Source organism: Agelaius tricolor, unplaced genomic scaffold (genome assembly GCF_023055355.1).
Source record: "Agelaius tricolor isolate 1412-34295 unplaced genomic scaffold, bAgeTri1.0.p SCAF_86, whole genome shotgun sequence".
In the NCBI taxonomy this organism is placed as follows: domain Eukaryota; kingdom Metazoa; phylum Chordata; class Aves; order Passeriformes; family Icteridae; genus Agelaius; species Agelaius tricolor.
In genome coordinates this window covers 31,242-50,238 of record NW_027269346.1, presented here as the reverse complement: position 1 = coordinate 50,238, position 18,997 = coordinate 31,242, and the positions used below count along the sequence as shown (strand labels likewise).

The window sequence follows — 18,997 nt, the reverse complement described above, 5'->3', positions numbered from 1 at the left end:
TACACAGATCCACTCATTCCTGACCTCCCTTGTCTTATTAAGCAAATCTTTGGTCTTAGATTGCCACTTAAAAATATTGACACTGGAAAGGAGCAGCATACTAATCATCTGTAGCAGTCACCTGATTTTGCAGAAGTAGAAAACATGACAATGCACATTGTCATGCATCAATAGCAGAAAAGAGCATATGAATACTAACCTGTTTTGTACTCCAAGGAGCTCATGGGTCTCCTGATTCAATAGTAATGTTTCCAAGGTAGAGCAGTCACACACAGGTCTTTCTTGCCATTCCTTATTATCTCTTGAGCACTGACAGGTTGCATGAACCAAGACTTTTGATGGAGAGAAGCAAAAAAGAACAAAAACATAAATTATCCAATAATAAAGAAATAAGCCCATCCTTCATCCTACACAGTACACTCCAGGACTGTTAGTCAGCCACTTGCAATACACATGAAAAGTGAGACAAGTCTGCTCTGTTTGGGAGCATGGATTTGCAGACATGCCCCGGTTTCTCACACTGCATACACAGCATGAGCTCAGTCTCTAGAACACTCCAGCAACAGTTACTGTAGCAAAACGACATGCAGCAAGAGGCCAGGCCTAAGACAGGCTCCTGCAAAGAGCTCAGGGGGATGCAACTCCTCCAGAAGCACAGTCCAAATGCCAGGATTGCTCATGTTCTGCAACAGCACAGCAGTCACTGAAACAAGTCCTGGTGCTCTGCTCACTTCTCAGCTGGCCCTGGGCAAGACGTGAGGCATGCAATTCCAGAACAGTACAGCTTCACAGCTCCTGCCAGGGAGATTTCTTCTGCCAACATAACTGCTCACCAATGCAGTAACAAGACACTCATGTGGAGACCCGGAATGTCTGGAATCCATTGTAACAATAAAGTATTTATAGTTCTGTAAACCATCACTCCCACGATGCCCCAGTGAGGAACTGAACCTGCTGTCTTGGTAATGATGCATTTTAGAAAAGAGCCATCCAAATGCAAGAACGCCTCTTTCTGTCTCCAACACTTGAAGAGGATGGGTCTGATCTTCCAACTGAGCATTAGGCCACAGCCTCTCAAAGTCAGAAATGCAAAATATGTGGCTGGGACCGAGAGAACCAATAGATTAATTATTAGAAGTGGTATTAGAAATACAAAAAAGAAGTGGAATCTAGGCATCTGCATGGGCCTCAGCACACATCTGCTTGCTACAGGCACTACAATTTCAGGCATGCATACCTGGATTGAGAAAATGTTTCTTGGCATTTGTCCAGGTTGGCCACATTAACCTGACACCGCCCTCAAGCTAGTGAGCCTTGCTGGGTTTGGCTCACAGCTGACTGCCTTAGAAACGCAAACAGAGGAACCATCTGCACCTATTTGCACGGATGTGGACATCAACAACCTGAACTCCAGCCTTAGAGATTTGTGTCTTTTGAATTAATTTTTAATTTACATTCTCAGGTCAGCCAGATATGGCAAGGGATGTGAATGGGAAACAAACAGTGATTCTACAATTCTGCAAACAGCAACAGGTTTGCTGTCTGTGTAGAGGAAACAGGGAAAACACGGGCCTAGGTGGGCCACTGCCCTGGAGAGCATCCCCTGGATCACATCTCTGAAAGCAGCACTGTAGAGAGAGGCTGGGGATTGTGGTGGACAACTGACCTAAGCCATCAATGCACTCTCGTGACAGAGGGCAGCAGCAGCACCCTGGGCTGCAGCACAAGGAAGGTGATCCCTCCTCTCTGCCAGGCACTGGTGAGGCCATGTCTGGAGTATCGTGTCCTGTTCTGGGCACCCCAGAAAAAGAGGTGGGAACTTGTTGGAGAAAATTCAGTTGAGGACAACATAAATAAACATAAATGAATAAATAAAAGACTCGAGAAGAATCTTATCAAAGAACCACAGACTGGCTGAAGTTAGGAGGTCATCTGGTCTAAGCTCCCTGCTCAAACAGAAGCTGTGCAGGCAGTTTGAGTATCTCCAAGGATAGAGGCTTCACAACTTCCCTGGACAACTTGGGGCAGTGCTCAGTAAGCCACAGAGTGAAGAAGTATTTTCTGATGATCAAGGTAATCACCTGTGTCTCAGTTCATGCTCACAACCTCTCATCCTTTCACCAGACACCACTGTAAAGAGCCTGGCTCTGCCTTCTCTGAGCCCTCCCTGAGAACAAAACCAGGAACAGGCATAACATGGCTTTAAATTGCCCCAAAGCCAACAGCCTGCACAGGAGGCAGTGGCTGCCCTGTGCATTAGCCTCAAGGACTTGTGGCAAGGATATCCTGGTGTTATACAACTGCAAACACGAAAGGACACAGGTTTTTCCGTGTTCCACTGCCTCACCCCAATAAAGCAAACAGTGCTCTCAGAGACACGACTGGTGCTCTCCCAGGCTCACACCTGGATTCACCACATATGGATTCCCACCTCTGTAATGAACAGCAGAACAAAAGGACCCTCGCAGTGCTCAGGATGTGAGCCAGGATCCTTTATATCCTCTACCTTTGCTCAGCATTCCTGTGACTAATGAACTTTTGCTGGGGAAACTTCACTTTGAACACTGGAACTACAGATCAGCAGTGATCTGGAGGAGGCTCCTTTTCTCTGAAATGCACATCGCTGACCCAAACAGTGGAAGCCCACTGCTAGTCTGCACAGCCCGCATTAAGCAGCGCATTTCTATCCCTAGGTATCAGCCACAGCAAAGGAAGACTTGACAATGTTCTTCCCTAATTTATTATACTATAAGTTTAGTATACATAAACGAAGTTAATTCCTTGCATTTCCCCTCGTTTAAAATCAAACGCGCATCAAAAGTGCTGCTGCTGTACACAAGCCCTGGGCCAAACTTCTCCCGCTGTGCGGAGGGGTTCCAAGGAAAGCCGGGAGGGACGGGAAGCACTGCAGCGCCGTGCTGGCTCCGGGAGCGGCGGCTCCTGCCGCCACGGGGATAGCGGGCAGCGCCGACGGGCCCCAGCAGCCCCGCAGATGTACCGGACCGGCCGGGCCTCCGGCGGGCCCCGCGGAACGCGAACCTCCCCGGTCGGGCTGCGCTCCCGGTACCTGCGGGCACCGCCGCCAGCCTCCCCCCGGCGTGGAGAGATGGGGCCGGGACGCAAAGCCCAGAGCGAGAAGAGAGGCTCGCCCCTGCCCACCGCCCCTTACGGCCCGGGCCCCGGGGAGCTGCGAACCCGTCCCGGCCCCGCATGGCCACGAAAGGAGCCCGACCAGCGACTGCCGCCGAGAGCTGGGCGGCAGAGTCCGCGGTCCGCACAGGGCAGGCGGAGAGCACCCGGGGCGGGGGGAGGCACTGACCTGCAGCACGGCGGGGGGGTCAGCACGGAGGGACAGCTCTAAGCCGCCAAGAAGCTCCCGCCGGCCCCACCACCACCGAACCACTCTGCCACGCCACCTCAGCACCGGAACGCGCCGCCGCCACTTCCGCCTCCGCGGGGCCCCGCCCCCAGCACAGAGGGACCAATCAGCGACGGAAGTTGAAAGATAGACGTGACGGCCAAGCAATCGCGACGGAGCAGCTGCCTCGGCGCCATGGTTGTCCTGCAACATGGCACAAAGTGACCAATCCCGAGGACGCTGTGGGTTCCCGCCCAATAACAAGGCATTGACCAATGAGTTGCGGCGTTTCGGGCCGGACAGGCGGTGTTGGTGAGACGGAGACTCGCACTGGCCGGTGGCCGATGGGAGCGGCCGCGGGGAGGCGGGGCCGCGGGGAGGCGGGGCCGCGGGGAGGCGGGGCCGCGGGGAGGCGGGGCCGCGGGGAGGCGGGGCCGCGGGGAGGCGGGGCCGCGGGGAGGCGGGGCCGCGGGGAGGCGGGGCCGCGGGGAGGCGGGGCCGCGGGGAGGCGGGGCCGCGGGGAGGCGGGGCCGCGGGGCCGCGAAGATTGGCGCTGCGTTGTTATAAGCCTTGTTGCTCTTGACATAAAAATATTTTTACGTGCTGATAGGCTGCAATAAGGTCTCTCCGGAGCCTTCTGTTCTCCAGACTGAACTCCCCAGCTCTCCCAGCCCGTCTCCAGAACAGAGGGGCTCCAGCCCTTGGAGCAGGTCCGTGGGCTCCTCTGCCCCTGCTTCGGCACCTCCAAATGTCTCTTGTTCTGAGGGTTCCGGGACAGGAGAAAGCTCTGCAAGGGGGGGGTCTCACCTGAGTCGGGCAGAGGGATAGGATTCTCCCCCTCACCTGCTGCCCGTGCTGCTGGAGATGTGCGCACTGCCAGCTCCTCCTGTCCAGTCTTGTTTTCCTTCTCAGAACTCTTGATCCGTTCCCTTCCTGGTCTGTACTGGTACCAGAGGTTGCCCCCAGCCAGATGTAGGGCAGGATTTCAGGGGCCCTGACCAGCGGTGTCCTTGCCTCCTGGCCACCCTTACTGTGCATGCACATGCACTGTGTTCCTATTTCTGATGGCACCACTAGTGTGCCAATGACCTACTATGGCCATGGGCTCTGTCCCTACTTCACAAGGCCTCCGGACCAATGCTTGCCAGATGTGCTCTGAATTTTTCATTTCATGCCCTGCCTGGAGCTTTGTTCATTTCGTTCACTTCACTTTGTTCACTTTAGCTGTGAGAGCAATTTCTCCAGGTATCTATGGCAAATTTATTTTACTTATCTAACTTTGTGTGGTTCAGCCATGGGCTTATATTGGTAGTAACAGCAAGCAGTTATTCTAGGTAGAATGAGATATTTGCAACTCTAACACGTACCTTTGTAAGTCTAAGTGGAAGGAAAGAGAAGAGAGGAAAAAAAAAAGAAAAAAGAAGGGAGGATGAGAAAACCATTCACAAGAGCATCACATTTCTCCCAGTGAAGGGCCCAGATGCTGACAACTTCCCATGACTCTCCCCTCCTCCTCTGCAAACATCCAAGTGAACCACAGATCTTAATACCCAGAGAAGCAGCAGGCGGGTCAGCGTAACATTGGAGAAAGCACAGAAACAAACTGCATGTGTTGCAATTTTAATTGGATTATTGCTACTAGTGCAGCTTTTTTCTTGTATATAAGTACTTGACCTACATTATTTTTCTTTGCTTTTCTGTAATTAGATGTAGATTTATTATGACTTCCAAATCAGACTGTTAAAATTTCTATTATACTAAAAATAAGTTTTGGCTTTAAATGTGTATGTTAAGTGGTGTGACTGATATTCTATAGGGAAGGGGTTAGGGCATCCAGAAGGATCTGGACAGGCCAGAGAGAAGGGCCCATGCCAACCTCATGAAGTTCGACAAGGCCAAGTGCAATCCCCAACACAGGTACGGGCTGAGTGATGAGTGAATTGGGAGCAGTCCTGTGGAGAAGGACTTGGGAGTCTTGGGGAATGAAAAACTGGATATGGGCCAGCAATGTGCACTCCCAGCCAGCTGCAGTCTGAGCTCCATCAAAAGTAGCACAGGCAGCAAAGCAGCCTAGCCTCTAGTTACCTGCTTTGGGGAAAGGTGTTTCTGCCCACAGTGAGGGCTGTAATTAGATGATTTTTAAGGACTCTTCAACCAAAACTATTCAACCTTCACTTCTGTGAAGGTCCATCGGTGGGAAGCACAGAGAGTGTGTGGGCTTAGACATCCAGCCTACCCACAGCTGCCTCTCAGTGCCTGGTCTCCCCAGCTGCTGGCACCTGGACACGCTGGGCCCTGCGAGGTGCACAGCCCTGCCACAGCCACCAGAACAGATTCCATTGCACACAACAACCTGCAGACAGACACGGACACTGGGTGCCCCTTGAGTTCCTGTAATGGGGTGCTCAGGATGCAGAGAAACACGGACAGGTGGGTCACCCTCAACCCTACACCCTCAGTCTAATGGCCAACTACTCCAGTGGTCTCACTAACAAGAGATACCTACACCTGTGTCATGAACTGTTTGGCCTATTTGCTGCCTACTCTGGCTTGATATTTACTAGTGATCATAGACTGACATGATCTGACTCAATCCAGTTGTGGGCACTTAAATCCCCATGCATACATATGCCCAGAGCACAGAGCTGTGCAGCCAAAATAAAAAAAAAAAAAAGAAAAGGAGGTAGAAGTGTTAGAACACAAGAAAGACTGTGATGACCAGGCCCTGTGATGACCAGGCCCAAGGGATGGATACACATTCACACAGATTAGCACCATTCTATGCAACCAGACCCTTCTGTTCCCCTTGCCTCCATTTTCTCATGCTTGTTCATTCCCATACCACCTAGACCCATCCCTTTCCCCACCTTCTTTTCCCCTCCTAAACATCCTCTTGTGAGTCTTGTCCCTAGATGCTCTTGCCCTGGACACACAGTGTTTTCCATGTCTCTAGGCAGTACACAGTTTGTAGAGTCCTCTGCAACCTCTCTTGCTGACTCATCATGATGGGTGCCACCTCTAGGCCCATGGGACTGGTGGCTCCCCTGCAACAGATTTAGAAGGAGCTGGGACCGGGCCTTTATTTCTCTTACTGGGTAATTTGTGTTCCCCAGCCTGTGGTTGTCTCTCTACTCTTCCCCTTTGTGCAGTTGAGCCTGTTATGGGTTGGCTGCACTTCCGTGATGGTTCTTGGATTTGCCAGACCAGGGGATTATTTGTGTCCTCCTGCATTGTTCCTCTGTGCTCCTTTGTGTGCATGGAGGTGAGCTTTTTCCCACATAACCTCACTATTGTACTGAGCCACTTCTGTAACACTTTCTGGTCCTATACACTCTGTTATTCAACACATCTATTTGAGAAAACAGACTCTCAAATCCACTTAGAGGAGAAGATCTTTACTTAACCTCACTGCCTACATCTTATGGGCATTTCCTCTTATCTTCATATATAATTATATCAAGGTTAAAAATAAGGTAGTCTACCAAACCAATATAGCTGCCAATGCCAGTGTCTGATTAACCTTCTCACCCTTTCTGCTTTAGCTCCTAAAATAGCAGCGATTTGCTAGATTATCTTGCATCTCCTTTCCATTCTAAGAAGACTGTTTGTATCATTGAAACTTTCTGGTTTGTGGATCAGCCTCTAAGAAGATTAACGTTTATAATTGGCTTGTGGAAGGTTAGATCCCTCACGTAACTGACATTGGTGTTGAGCATGGACAGGAGCAAACGGGCAGTGCTGTGAGAGCCACAGGAGGAAGAGGATCATTCCTGTAGCATCATCCTTCTGACCACCAATACATATGGGAAACAACAGCAGCTCCACCGTGGATGATCTGCAAGCTGTTGAGATCCACCACTGGTACAAGAAATTCATGACAGAGTGTCCTTCTGGACAGCTGACGGAGCATGAATTTAAGCAGTTCTTTGGACTTCGAGGGCTGGATCCAGAGGCCAATAAGTACATTGAGCAGATGTTCCGTACGTTTGATATGAACAAGGTGAGTTCTCTGCAAGGAATTAACTGTCTCGTGCTGCTTAGAAGTGATCCAACTCCTGCGCTTTCAGAGTCTTCATCTTTCTCTTGCAAACATAAAGAACACAAATATTCTCTTGCAAACACGGGTGGGGAAAGCTGCCAAGGGATGCTTATGTAAAGTAGCTAAATGTAAGGAATAAATTAATGTGTACAGGTAATAACACAGATGACATAAACATAAGTGCGCCTGATTATCTAACTACCTTGTGCAAGTTCATATTTGAATTTTGAAAATTCCTTACTGCCAATTATTTGACTTGGCCTTGTTTAACTAGCAAAATGTTAATTTCATTATTCTTCTTACGTGTTCTTATTATTCAAAAATATAGCTGTATGAGATCATGGAGACCACAGGAATCAGACACAGTAGAAATCATTGTAGCATTCACAGAGGAGTAATTTCCAGGTATTTGGCAGCTGAAATTAACACTGCATGGGCAGACAGCGTCTGTGGCTTTCCTTGGTAGGTGCAGCATGAAGCTGGAGCGAGGGGGTGGGCAGTGTTCCTCACTGTGATGGGTGACTGCTGGTAGAAAACAGTAGCCCCCATAATTCCTTTAAGCGTGCAATTGCCCTCACTTTTGCCTGCTTTTTATCCATATGTATTTCAGCCTATGCTTGCAGGCCTGTATTCTTAATGACAAAGAAATCTGGATTTATAGCATCCTGGGAAAATTCAGCTTTACTCTCTGTTCCAAGGTTCTGAAATGGAGTCAAGGAGGATCCAGTCACAGAGGCATGACAACCAGGTGGGAAATCACAGAGTTAGTCTTGAAGAGGGAAATCTTAGGGACCAACAAAGAATGTTATTTTGGACATGTGAGACAGCATAAGGAGTTAAGGAATGCTTAGGAATATTATAAAATTCTTAAGCAGAATAGCAGACAGGCTCCATTAGGGTAGCTGAGATCTTGTGGTGGATGTAATGACTGTAAATAATTGTAGACCTCAAAGCATATCTTATCTCATCCCAAAGTCCTCTGTGCCCAGGATGATAATAGTGATGAGAAGCAGTTTCATAAGGTAAAGCAAAACCTTTACAGCTTTTGCACAAGTCTTTCTTTCCCTTCACCTCTCTCTCTTCTTGGGATGTTAAAGGAATTTAAAATTTATTCAATGATGCTGTGCATTCCAGAGTTCTCATGTGAGCCCTGTGTTATGCAGTAAACAGTGTTATAAGAAGGTTCTCAAATTCAGATTTGGCCAGAAAAGCTATAATCTAAATAAAGTGATAGTGATCTCAGGAGGAATGAAGTTAAAGTGTGGCAACTAGTGGCGATGGACCTAGTTAGTCTTAGTCTGTTAACAGTCACTTAATCTAAGATCCTTTTATGAACAAGGGCAAGGAACCAGAGCACCCCGAGGAAAATCCACCCTGTCGTAATACAGACATGATGGATGGAATCATCTGCCCTCTGGACCTTCAGATTTTGAAAACTTTGATGATGACAAAGAGGATAAATTTTCAATATTCTTCTTTTATAAATTGCAATTGTAGCATTATAGAATGGTTTGTGTTGGAAGGGACCTTAAGGGTCATCTCATTCCACCACCTCCCATGGGCAGGGACACCTGCCATTATCCCAGGTTGCTCCAAGCCCTGTCCAACCTGGCCTTGGAGACTTCATGGGCCAGGGCCTCATCACCCCCTGAGTAAAAACTCCTTCCCAGCACCTCATCCCAATCTCCCCTCCTCTAGATTTAATCCATTCCTCCTTGTCCTATCATGGCCTGCCCATGCAAAAAGCTGCTCTCCCCCCTATTATAACCTGCTTTACAAGGGGCACTGAGGTTTCCCTGAAGCCCTCTCCGGACTGAAGAATGAATGTGAACAGCACACCAGATGGACAGACAGAGCAGGGACTCTGCGAGCCTGCAAGTGCACTGAGCAGGGCTGAAAACATGGGTAATGGTGAACACAGAAACTTTACTTCAACACCTCAGTCACGTCAGCATCGCTGTGGCCGCAGCGCAGCAGCGTGGGCAGGACAGAGAAGCCTCTGGCCCCAAGGCTGCCTTGGAGCTGCCGTGATCCACTGTAGCCCTGGATCCTGCTCATCCTGCTGCTGCTGCTCAGGCTTTTTTGTCCTTCTAAAACAGCAGGAACTCCTGCACCAGATTCCAGAATTGCACCAGGATCTGGTGTGGGAATGCCATGGGCAGTGACGTGCCCGAGGATGTCACTGCTGGTTTCTGGCTGTACTCAGGGGTCAAGTTGATATGTTCTTCTGGTTCCTCTGATTCCTCTGGTTCCTCTGGTTTCAGAGGCTGCTCAGGGGCTGAGGTGACACCTGGCTCTGGTGCTGGACCAGCTCTTTCTGCTGGGCTCTGGCCTGTCTGGAGCAGGATCCAGTTGTAGAAGTGCTGAGTGGAGGTGTAGATCCCAGGGTGCCTGGCTCTGTCACAGCCTCTTCCCCAGCTGTTCAGTCCCACCAGCCAGTAGTAATCAGCTTGATTGTCCTTGCAGACGAGGGGACCGCCGCTGTCCCCCTGTGCCAGGAGAGAAGGTTCAGGGACTGTGGGGGGCTGCTGTGGGGAGGGGAGGGGCGGACAGGGGACAGGCTGGGCTGGATGTGGGGGATGAGGGGGTCCCTGCGCTGCTGGGGGCTGAGGGACTCATCACACACTCCTACCTGGCAGGTGTCGATGCCGCCCTGTGGGTACCCAGCACACAGGTTGCGGGGGTGGATGGCCCCCGCGTACCACCGGCTGCTGTTGCAGAGCTCCGTGTCCATGAGGTGGACCTTGGCCTCCTGCAGCACCATGCCTGTTCCCTGAGCTGTGGGCACAGAGGGGAATGAGCCCCAGCAGCTCGGTACCCATCCCCTCCCCTGCCTAGGGTGAACCCCCTTCCCGGGCCTGGCTCTGCCCCTTCCCCACGGAGCGACATTGTCCAGCTGTGTCCCTGCTGCTGGCCTGGGGAAGGGGCCAGACCCATCTCCCCCGAGGTTTCCCAAGGCCAGCAGGAATTGTTTGGGTGAGCAGGGACCTTACAGCTCATCCCGTTCCGCGCCCCGTCTTGGCGGGGACTCCTTCCCCCAGCCCAGGCTGCTCCGAGCCCGGCCCCACTGGCGCTGCGCGGCCGGACCCTGTGTGTGCCCAGCCCGTGTCCCTGTGTGTGCCCGGCCCGTGTCCCTGTCTGTGCCCAGCCCGTGTCCCTGTCTGTGCCCAGCCCCTGTCCCTGTGTGTGCCCAGCCCGTGTCCCCTGGGTGCTCAGCCCCTGTCCCTGTCTGTGCCCAGCCCCTGTCCCCTGGGTGCCCAGCCCTTGTCCCCACGGTGCCCAGCCCTTGTCCCCAGGGTGTCCAGCTTGCCCTCAGAGCACACATCCTGTTGGGAACTCACCTCTGGCAAAGTTCCAGCCGGCGATGTAGCAGGATTTCAGCTCCGAGACCCTGAGCGAGGCGTCGGGCACACAGCCCAGCTGGATGTAGTCGCTGCACTGCACGGGCTGGTCCAGCTCCACCAGGGCGATGTCGTTCCTGGCCGTGGCTGGCACGTAGTGCTGGTGCACCAGGAGCCTCTGGATGCGTCTCACCACAGCCTCGGGGCCCATCTGAGTCAGATCTGTGGCCCCGATCACCACATCCCACATGGAGATGCCCCTGGAGAGCAGATGGACAGAGGGGTGACAGGAAGCAGAGCCACAGGCTGCAGCAGGCCCAGCATTTCCCGGCCTTCTTCTTCCCCAGGTGGGCAGGGAAGTGGCCTGTGGTGCTGTGAGCTGGGTGCCTGCCCGTGCTCTGGGGACATCTCTGTCCCTGCTGTCTCTTACCCGGCCCTGGCGAAGCAGTGTGCGACCGTGAGCACCCACTGGGAGCTGAGGAGGACACCCGTGCACATGTGCCACGTGCCGTTCTCCCAGGTGGCCTGGATGCTGACAATGCCAGGCCAGGCCCCTGGCTGGACACTGGTGCCACCCACATGGGACGTGCCAGCAGCAGAAGTCACGGAACTGTGGTCAGAGGCCATGGGCCGGAGCCTGCAGGTCCTTCTGTAACACAAAGCCATCACTGTTCTGCTTAGTAGCTGCTGCTGCTCAGGCTGAAAGTCCTCTGTCGTCCCTTCCTGCCCAGTGTTGAGTGGCAGGAAGACTCAGGACCACCGAAGGGCACATCTGGCCCCCTATGCTACTGCAGCCCCATAGACAGGTTATGCCAGCAGCTGGGCACTGGCCAGGAACCAAGGCTCCTCCTCCAGCAAGTGAGGCTGGAACACTGTGGTGCTGGTGTGGGGAACATGTGGGGCCCCTACATGGAACCTCCCAGAGCCTGGAACCACTGACCTGCAGGTGTCCCAGGTGCCCCACACAGGCCCAGCCAGGGCCAGCAGGATGAGCAGCCCCAGCAAAGCCATCGGCGCCAGTGCAGGTGGCAGAGCCAGAGCAGAGGTGTCGCCTCCAGTGCGGCCACTGCCACAGCACCCACAGCCTTTGTGGTGCTCACAGTGCCCGGGCCAGGGCCGCTGTCACAGAGGGGCTGGTTCTGAGTGCTGGGCATGGCAGGGAGGGGCAGCACAGAGTCATAGAGACGTGGAATGGTCTGGGTGGAATGGACTTTATGACCACCCAGTGCCACCCCTGCCGTGGGCAGGGACACCTTCCACTATTCCAGGGTGCTCCAAGGCCTGTCCAGCCTGGCCTTGGGCACTGCCAGGGATCCAGGGGCAGCCACAGCTGCTCTGTGCCAAGGCCTGCCCGCACTCACAGTCAGAAATTCCCTCCTAACACCTAATCTAAATCTACCCACCTTCAGCTTAAGGCCATTTCTCTTGTGTCCTATCACTACACGCTCTTGTCCAAAGTACCCCTCCACCCCTCCAGCCTTTTTCTAAGCCCCTTTTAAGTACCAGAAGAGGCACCAAAGTCTCCCTGGAACCTTCTGTTCTCCAGGCTGACCAACCATAACTCTCTCAGCCTGTCAACCCTTCTTCCCACCCTGAATGAATATTTTAAATGTGGTGATCCTTACTGTAAAACAGCAGTGCTCTGCTACTTCGCCTACATTCACCTTTTACATATGTTTATTTGCATCCATTTCAGAAAGGCACCTGACTTTGATTAAATACCTTAATAATTGAAAGTTTCATTTTTTTGCTCTGTTATTTCTTGAAGAATTATTGTTATTCAGAATCTTTGATGTAGATATGTGTTTTATTTGTAGTTTGTTTTTAACAGCTTCACATTTTAGTCAGCTTTAAATCTAGGGCCAATGAACCTTTACTAACTGGCATTTTTCTTGCAGAAGAAACAAGAGCCTTTTGACTTTCTTTGTAAAGCCAAGAAATTAAATATTAAAAACCTAAATACTGAACATTTTTTTCAGTGATTAAATCATGCTCTGTGTATTTTACAAAATATCCCCAGTCACATTATTTTCCACAGAATGGAGAAGAGATCTATGGCTTAGTGGAATAGCACAGTTTCCCACAAAGGCAGAATAAACTAGTACAGAAAACCTGCAGCCCATGGGCTGGGCTCAATGTTCTCTCCCAGCAGGCCAAAGGCAGTCAGCTTTGGTGTACAGAGGGGGCTTTGTTCATGCTGACAACCATGTTCCTTCACTGCAGGTGGTGAGCAGAGGGGAGTCTCTGTCTAATAGATCATAACTTTAGGAACCCAGGTATTTAGTAGCTAGAGAAATAACATGTGTCTGTGCACTAAAGATTTTTCCTAAGTCAAAGTCTCTTGTGCCACTTGTTGGCCTTTCTCTTTCAGCTGTGAATCTAAAGAGCAATAAGGTGAAACAACTCCCGTGCATTAACTCCCTCTGTTTACTCCTGTCACAATTTGTTTTTTTTTTTTTCTGACAGGATGGATATATTGATTTCATGGAATACGTGGCTGCCCTCAGCCTCGTTCTCCGAGGGAAGATGGAGCAGAAATTGCGGTGGTATTTCAAGCTCTATGATGTAGATGGCAATGGCTGCATTGATCGACATGAACTGCTCAACATCATCAAGGTGAATCTCCAGGGGTCTGTGCTCTTGCCTCTTTCCTTAAAGTCAAATCACACAAGTAAGACCTTTGCTGTTTCCCCTATGGATGATCATGGATGAGACCTTTAAAAGCATTCCTTCTCTGAGCAGAATTCCCCATCACCGTATAATGAAATGAGCAGACTTAGACTCTTTATTACCACAGCTTATGTTACAACATAGCTAACCATAAAATTGTTTTAGTTGCCTGTGACCTATATTGCACTTTCCAAGGTTTCAGACCTTGTGACTGTCAGTTGCTATCTCTGCAATGTGTGCTTCATATGTCCTTTCCCCCATGAGAAGTTGGAGAGCTACTCCCAGTTTGCTTTTTAGAATCAGTTCCTAAATATCAACATAATAAAACATTTCTGACTCTGGTGAATAGCCTGAAGAAAAAGGATTGAGAATTGAAAGGATTGTGTGCAAATAGCTGTTGTGGATGAGGTTGGGATTACGAGCATAAAGATCACTATATATATCTCAGAATTAATTGTGCTGCAAATTCAGATTATTTTACAGATAATGGGAAATTACCAAGGTAATTGCAGGAAAGATTCAACAACCCTCAATAAATAGCATTTCTGAATATGAAATGTCATGAAATTGATTTGATAAAGAAGCACTAATAAGATGTTAATAATGCATTCTCATCTGTATAAGAATTTTAGAGCTGGGTATCAAAGAGACCTGACCAATACCTGTAGTAATATACAGCCTCCTACTAGTAGCTTTAAATAGAAATACTCAGACATTACAGTGAAGCAACAGATAGCAATAGTTAACACAGAGTTCTTGAGAAACAAATTCTGGGGCCAACAACTGGTGGCAAAAAATTTATTGTCCTTTGTCTTTTTTTGCGCGTAGTTCAGTGTCATTTTTGGTAACCTTAGGAAATTGCTGAGATGATGTAAGTTTCAGTAAAATAGCATTTAAAAAAGAATGAATAAAATGACCAAATATCAAAGGGTAAAAACTAGAAAATAAATAGTCTTAGAATCAGTATAAGGGGTCTGAAATCACATATTTCATGGGCATCCTTAAACAAAGGAAATAAGTAGCATTGAAAGAAAAGAGAACCCTGCACTATGTAGTTATGAATAAGAAGAATTGTAGCCAACACAAGTGGACAAAGCTTAAAGTTTCTCAAGATGATAATGAATTTCCAATGACCTTTAGGGAGAAGCCAGACACACAGGAAGTATGTAAATGGAAATTGTGAAAGTAAGAATAGAAATAAATTACCACAGCATATAACAAAGGAATTTCATAATGTTAATTGTGGAAGATGTTTGACAGTGTTTCTGAGGCTTGCTGTACGATAGGGTCACAAAGTGGGACAAAGTGGATCAATTAGGTGGGTTCTGATTCTGCCATTTCTGCATCACCTAAACTGTACCTAAGCAGAATTAGGCCAATCCTCTGAGTTTTGCTGCTCATTCCGTGCTCCAGAGCCATGCTCCCTTTTTGGCACCCTTCAGTGCCATCCATAAGGCCTGATGATTTGTGCTTTGTTTTCCTGTGGTACTGGTTCATTTTTATGGGGAAGGTACCAGATGTGACTATTTTATTTTGAATCAATGCTGACATGTGGAATCAGTCTGGGAGTCATCAGGCAGCTGCTTACTCTTGCTCTTTTATTTTAGGCTATTCGAGCTATTAATGGTGGTGACCATGAAACAAGTGCAGAAGAGTTCACCAACCGAGTCTTCAACAGGATTGATGTGAACGGCGATGGTAAGGTTCCTGCCTTTGTCGTCCAGCTTAGACAGTCTTTTCTACAGAGTAACATCCTTCTACAGAGTGACTTTTCCTTTCTTGGTTGAACTTTAGGCCTCTTCACTTCATATTTTATTTCTATTTGCATTCTCAGCCGGTAATGCGTTCTCCATGGACCAAAAGGATTTTTCTCCTGGCATTATACATAATCAGTGTGACAGGATTTGTTTCCTGTACTGGTCTCAGCTTTGTTCTGTCCGCATGAGTTTCGTAGTGGGGTTTTGGAGTGGTGTTTTGTTTTCCTTTTTGTATGTTGCTGTGTAGCTCATGCCAGTTAGAAGTGGGAAATATTATCAAATGGCCCCAGCTGTTCCTAAGTACTTCAGTATGGAAAGGAAGAACTGCAATTTAATGTTGAAGTTCAGAGTTTCTTCACTGGGTCTGCTGCAGGCAGTATAGCAAGAACATGAAGTGCTCAGTCAAAGGTTGGTCAAGTGTCACCGTGGTCCCTGTATGTCCCCAAGAGGTATCTCTTTTCCTTGCTACTTCAGGGGCTCATTACTTCCTGACAGGCTCTTTCGTTATTCCAGAATAACTCTGCTGAGCTGATTCCCTGTGCAAGGGCTTTTTGGCCTAGGACATAAAAATTTGTTTCTGTCTGTCACAGCCTCCTTCTGTCAGTTCCTTTATCCTTGAAAACCAGCAACTATAGGGCAAGTTAGTATTACAACAGATTGAGCCAAAAAGAATGCTATGATCTCACTCCTTAGGTACCCACTTCTATTGTTCTTTCTTATGTACCTCTTCCCTTGTATGGGGAAAAAAAGGGAGCAGGTGTTGTCTGGATACTGGGGATGTTTCATAAAAGCTTAAGAAGACTTTCTGAGGTCTTTAGGACAGTGCCTTGGAACAGTGGTTCTAAGTATATAGTAAGTGGTCTCTAAAGTTAGATTACTGTACTCCTTTTCCTGTCAGATGTGGATTCTGATGCCCTTTATTTGTGTCTGACACAGGTGAACTTTCTCTGGATGAATTTGTGGAGGGAGCAAGGAAAGATGAGGAGTTCATGGAGGTTATGATGAAAAGTTTGGACCTGTCACACATTGTGGCCATGATAAACAACCGTCGGCATAGTGTATAAATCAAGCTGGGAGAAAATGCTGTGCCAATAGACAGAAGGGTGTCACAAGGAAGGAGAGACAGCATTTTTCAAAAGAAAATTTCCATAAACATGAATATGGAAGTGGGAACAGAAAGACACTGCTATATTTGTGTATCTGAGTGCATGTTCCTATACAAATACTGAAGCTTAGCCACATAAATGCAAGGCAGGTTCAGAAAAACTGAATCTGGGTGGCAGTATTTGACTTGTCTTTCTAAAATTTAAAGGCCAAATTTCAGGACACAAATTTCCTTTTTATTCTGTGTCCCAGATTATCAGTTTGAAATGGACTAAAGGTAACATCAAGTTTGTGAAGAGCGCTAGCAGAACTGGGTGGTGGAGTGTGGAGGACATATTATGACATAGAAAAGAAGAATTTCAAACTGTTATTAATGTAGGGAACGAACAAAAGAATGTAACCTGCACTGTTCTTCTCATGGTATTGGTTCATAAACACCAGCTTGGTTTACCAGCACACCACATGTGCTTGAATTTGGTAGTCTCTACAGAAGCAGCTTTAGACATAAGACCACAAGAACTGAGAGAAAAACCAGTCTGGCAGTGACAAATCTGCGCTCAGCTGCAGCTCTTTGAGCTTTCTGTGATCAAAGAATTCTAGCAAACAAGTCAACAGTTTGGAGCAGCTTCTGTAACCAGAGAAAATATGCTACTCAGTTTCCCAAAGTAGAAGAATTACTTGAGAGATCATATATTTTATATACTCATGGTCCTACTTATTCTCCTCTCATACAACTGAGTTGCTGGGAATGTTCAAGGCCACACTGAACAAGGCTTGGAGTAACCTGATTTAGCCCCATGGCATGGGGCTGAAGCAAGATGATCTTTGAAGTCCCTTCCTACCCAAACCATTCTGTGACTCTATAAATGAAGTATTTGAAGATGATCCTAATATTATTGCCTCACACACCCTTCATTGGTCATTCTTCTTGTTCTTGAGGAGACAATCTAATTGAAAGAAACAACTCACCAAGGTGACTTGTGAATTGTGCTGTTAATGTGAAGGCTGGAGTGAAGCTGATACTCTGGATCAGTGCTGCCATAAATGACTCTGATTTTATACACGATGGGAAGAGTGATGCAGCATGGATAGAAGCTCAGCAAACTGTGTCTTGTTCGCTGTTCGTTAGATAAGGTCATGATCAGAAGCTCCTTTGAATCTGGGAAGAGAACCAAAAGGAGAGAAGAATGCAAGAAATGTTCAATGGAGTGCCTATGCCATAGCTGGCATGTTTTTCCTGTGCAGGAGGAAGAATGTGCAGACCTGTAACAAAACTTTAGATTGGACTTATTCTTGCTTATATTTAGGCTTCTGTGATGTTCATATGTGTATGGGTTTGCACGGCAAGGTCCTGGTAGCAGGGAGGCTACAGGAATGGCTTCTTCTTTGAGAAGCTGATGGAAGCTTACCCCATGTCTGGCAAAGACAATGCCAGCCAGCTCCAGGATGCCACTGGCCAAGCCTGAGACCTTCAGCCATGGCAGTAACATGTCTGGGATAACATATTTAAGAAGGAAAAGTTGTTGGGGAGAAGCAATTGCAGCCAGAGAAGTGAGGACTATGTGAGAGAAACAGCTCTGCAGACACCAGAGTCAGCTAAGAAGGAGAGGGAGGAGGTGTTCCAGGTACTGGAGCTGAGATTTTCCTGCAGCCCATGATGCAGGGCGTAATGAAGCAGATTGTCCTCCTGGAGCGCATGGAGGTCTGCAGGAGGGAAGCACAAATCTACCTGCAGCCTGTGGAAGAGCCCCATGTTGGATCAGGTCCTGGAAGGACCTATGGTTCTGTGGAGAGAAGGTTTCCTGGCAGGACTTGTGACCTCACAGGGGACTCACTTTAAAGCAGTTCCTGAAGGACTGACCCCAGGGAAGGTACCTCACACAGGAGCAACTCGTGAAGAACCACAGCCCATGAGAAGGACGCATATTGGAGAAATTAATGGAGAACTGATCCTGTAGGAGGGATCTCATGCTGCAGCAGCACAAGGACTCCTCTTCCTGAGGGGGAAGCAGTGGCATGAACTGACTGTAACTTCTGTTCTCATCTTCTTGCACTACTGGTGGGGAGGAGGTAGAGAATGGGGAATAAAGTTAATCCTGCGAAGGAGAAAGGGATGGGGGAAAGGTGTTTTAAAGACTTTACTTCTCATTACCCTACTCTGATTTTTATTGGTAATAAATTCAATTAATTTTTCCCTCTGATGTCTCCCTGTCCTTATCTCAGCTCATGAGCTTTTTTATATTTTATCCAGCTGGGGAGGGAAGTGATTGATAGAGAGGCTCTGGGGGGCACCTGCCATCCAGCCATGGTCCACAGCGGTATTCTAACAAAGTGTCTGGGCTTTCACTGAAGGGAAGACTTAGTAAGGGGCATTTAGTAAATACTGTCATTGGAGTGTGAAAGAGTGAGTGATCATGTTTAGAGTAGCTACCAACAGTTTTCTAGGCAGGCTCATGCTCCAGGCCCTAGTGGCACATGCATGTCTGCAGTCTTAGAGCTTCTGCAAGGAATCACAACCTCATGGTTGGAGAACTGTCATGTGAAAAGGGAAGATTTCCTTGACCCTTAGTATTTAATTTGTCTGTCAGTGCCCCAGGAAAGCTGAGACCTTTGTGCCTGACCAGTCTGTCAGTGTCCTGTTACAGGGACCCTTTGTTGAGCAGTCCTGCTGGATTGGAGGGGAGTCTGACTGACTCAGGGAAATAGGCCAAGAGCATAAGGGAGACCC

At 48.6% G+C, this 18,997-nt stretch overlaps 2 protein-coding genes and 1 pseudogene across 5 annotated transcripts in view; 1 reads left to right on the top strand and 2 right to left on the bottom strand.

Moving 5' to 3' along the window:
* GOLGB1 (golgin B1) overlaps nucleotides 1-3,546 on the bottom strand; it is a 41,677-nt gene extending 38,131 nt beyond the window's left edge. For all 3 annotated transcript variants that reach the window (XM_071418477.1, XM_071418479.1, XM_071418478.1), the window contains exons 1-2: nucleotides 3,320-3,546; nucleotides 200-332 (exon numbers count right to left, since the gene is read on the bottom strand). The gene's annotated coding sequence lies outside the window, so the exon portion shown is untranslated. The remainder of the gene's footprint in view (nucleotides 1-199; nucleotides 333-3,319) is intronic.
* LOC139585648 (guanylyl cyclase-activating protein 1-like) lies at nucleotides 3,529-18,462 on the top strand. 2 transcript variants are annotated; one of them, XM_071418481.1, is made up of 6 exons: nucleotides 3,529-3,670; nucleotides 3,969-5,788; nucleotides 6,901-7,358; nucleotides 13,205-13,354; nucleotides 15,016-15,106; nucleotides 16,102-18,462. In XM_071418481.1, exons 3-6 carry the CDS (start codon nucleotides 7,161-7,163, stop codon nucleotides 16,227-16,229), a joined length of 567 nt encoding a protein of 188 aa, XP_071274582.1. In that variant the 5' UTR covers nucleotides 3,529-3,670; nucleotides 3,969-5,788; nucleotides 6,901-7,160; the 3' UTR covers nucleotides 16,230-18,462. The 2 variants fall into 2 exon arrangements, with proteins under 2 accessions (XP_071274582.1, XP_071274583.1); XM_071418482.1 differs by lacking the exon at nucleotides 3,529-3,670 and having other exon boundaries at nucleotides 3,955-5,788.
* LOC139585649 (acrosin-like) lies at nucleotides 9,304-12,472 on the bottom strand (annotated as a pseudogene).
* Nucleotides 18,463-18,997: the final 535 nt, after the last annotated feature.

Coding starts and splice junctions, on each gene's coding strand:
- LOC139585648 (XM_071418481.1), top strand. CDS start 7,161: ATGGGAAACAACAGCAGCTCCACCGTGGATGATCTGCAAGCTGTTGAG. Junction 7,359..13,204: donor GTACGTTTGATATGAACAAG/GTGAGTTCTCTG, acceptor TTTTTCTGACAG/GATGGATATATTGATTTCAT. Junction 15,107..16,101: donor GATTGATGTGAACGGCGATG/GTAAGGTTCCTG, acceptor TGTCTGACACAG/GTGAACTTTCTCTGGATGAA.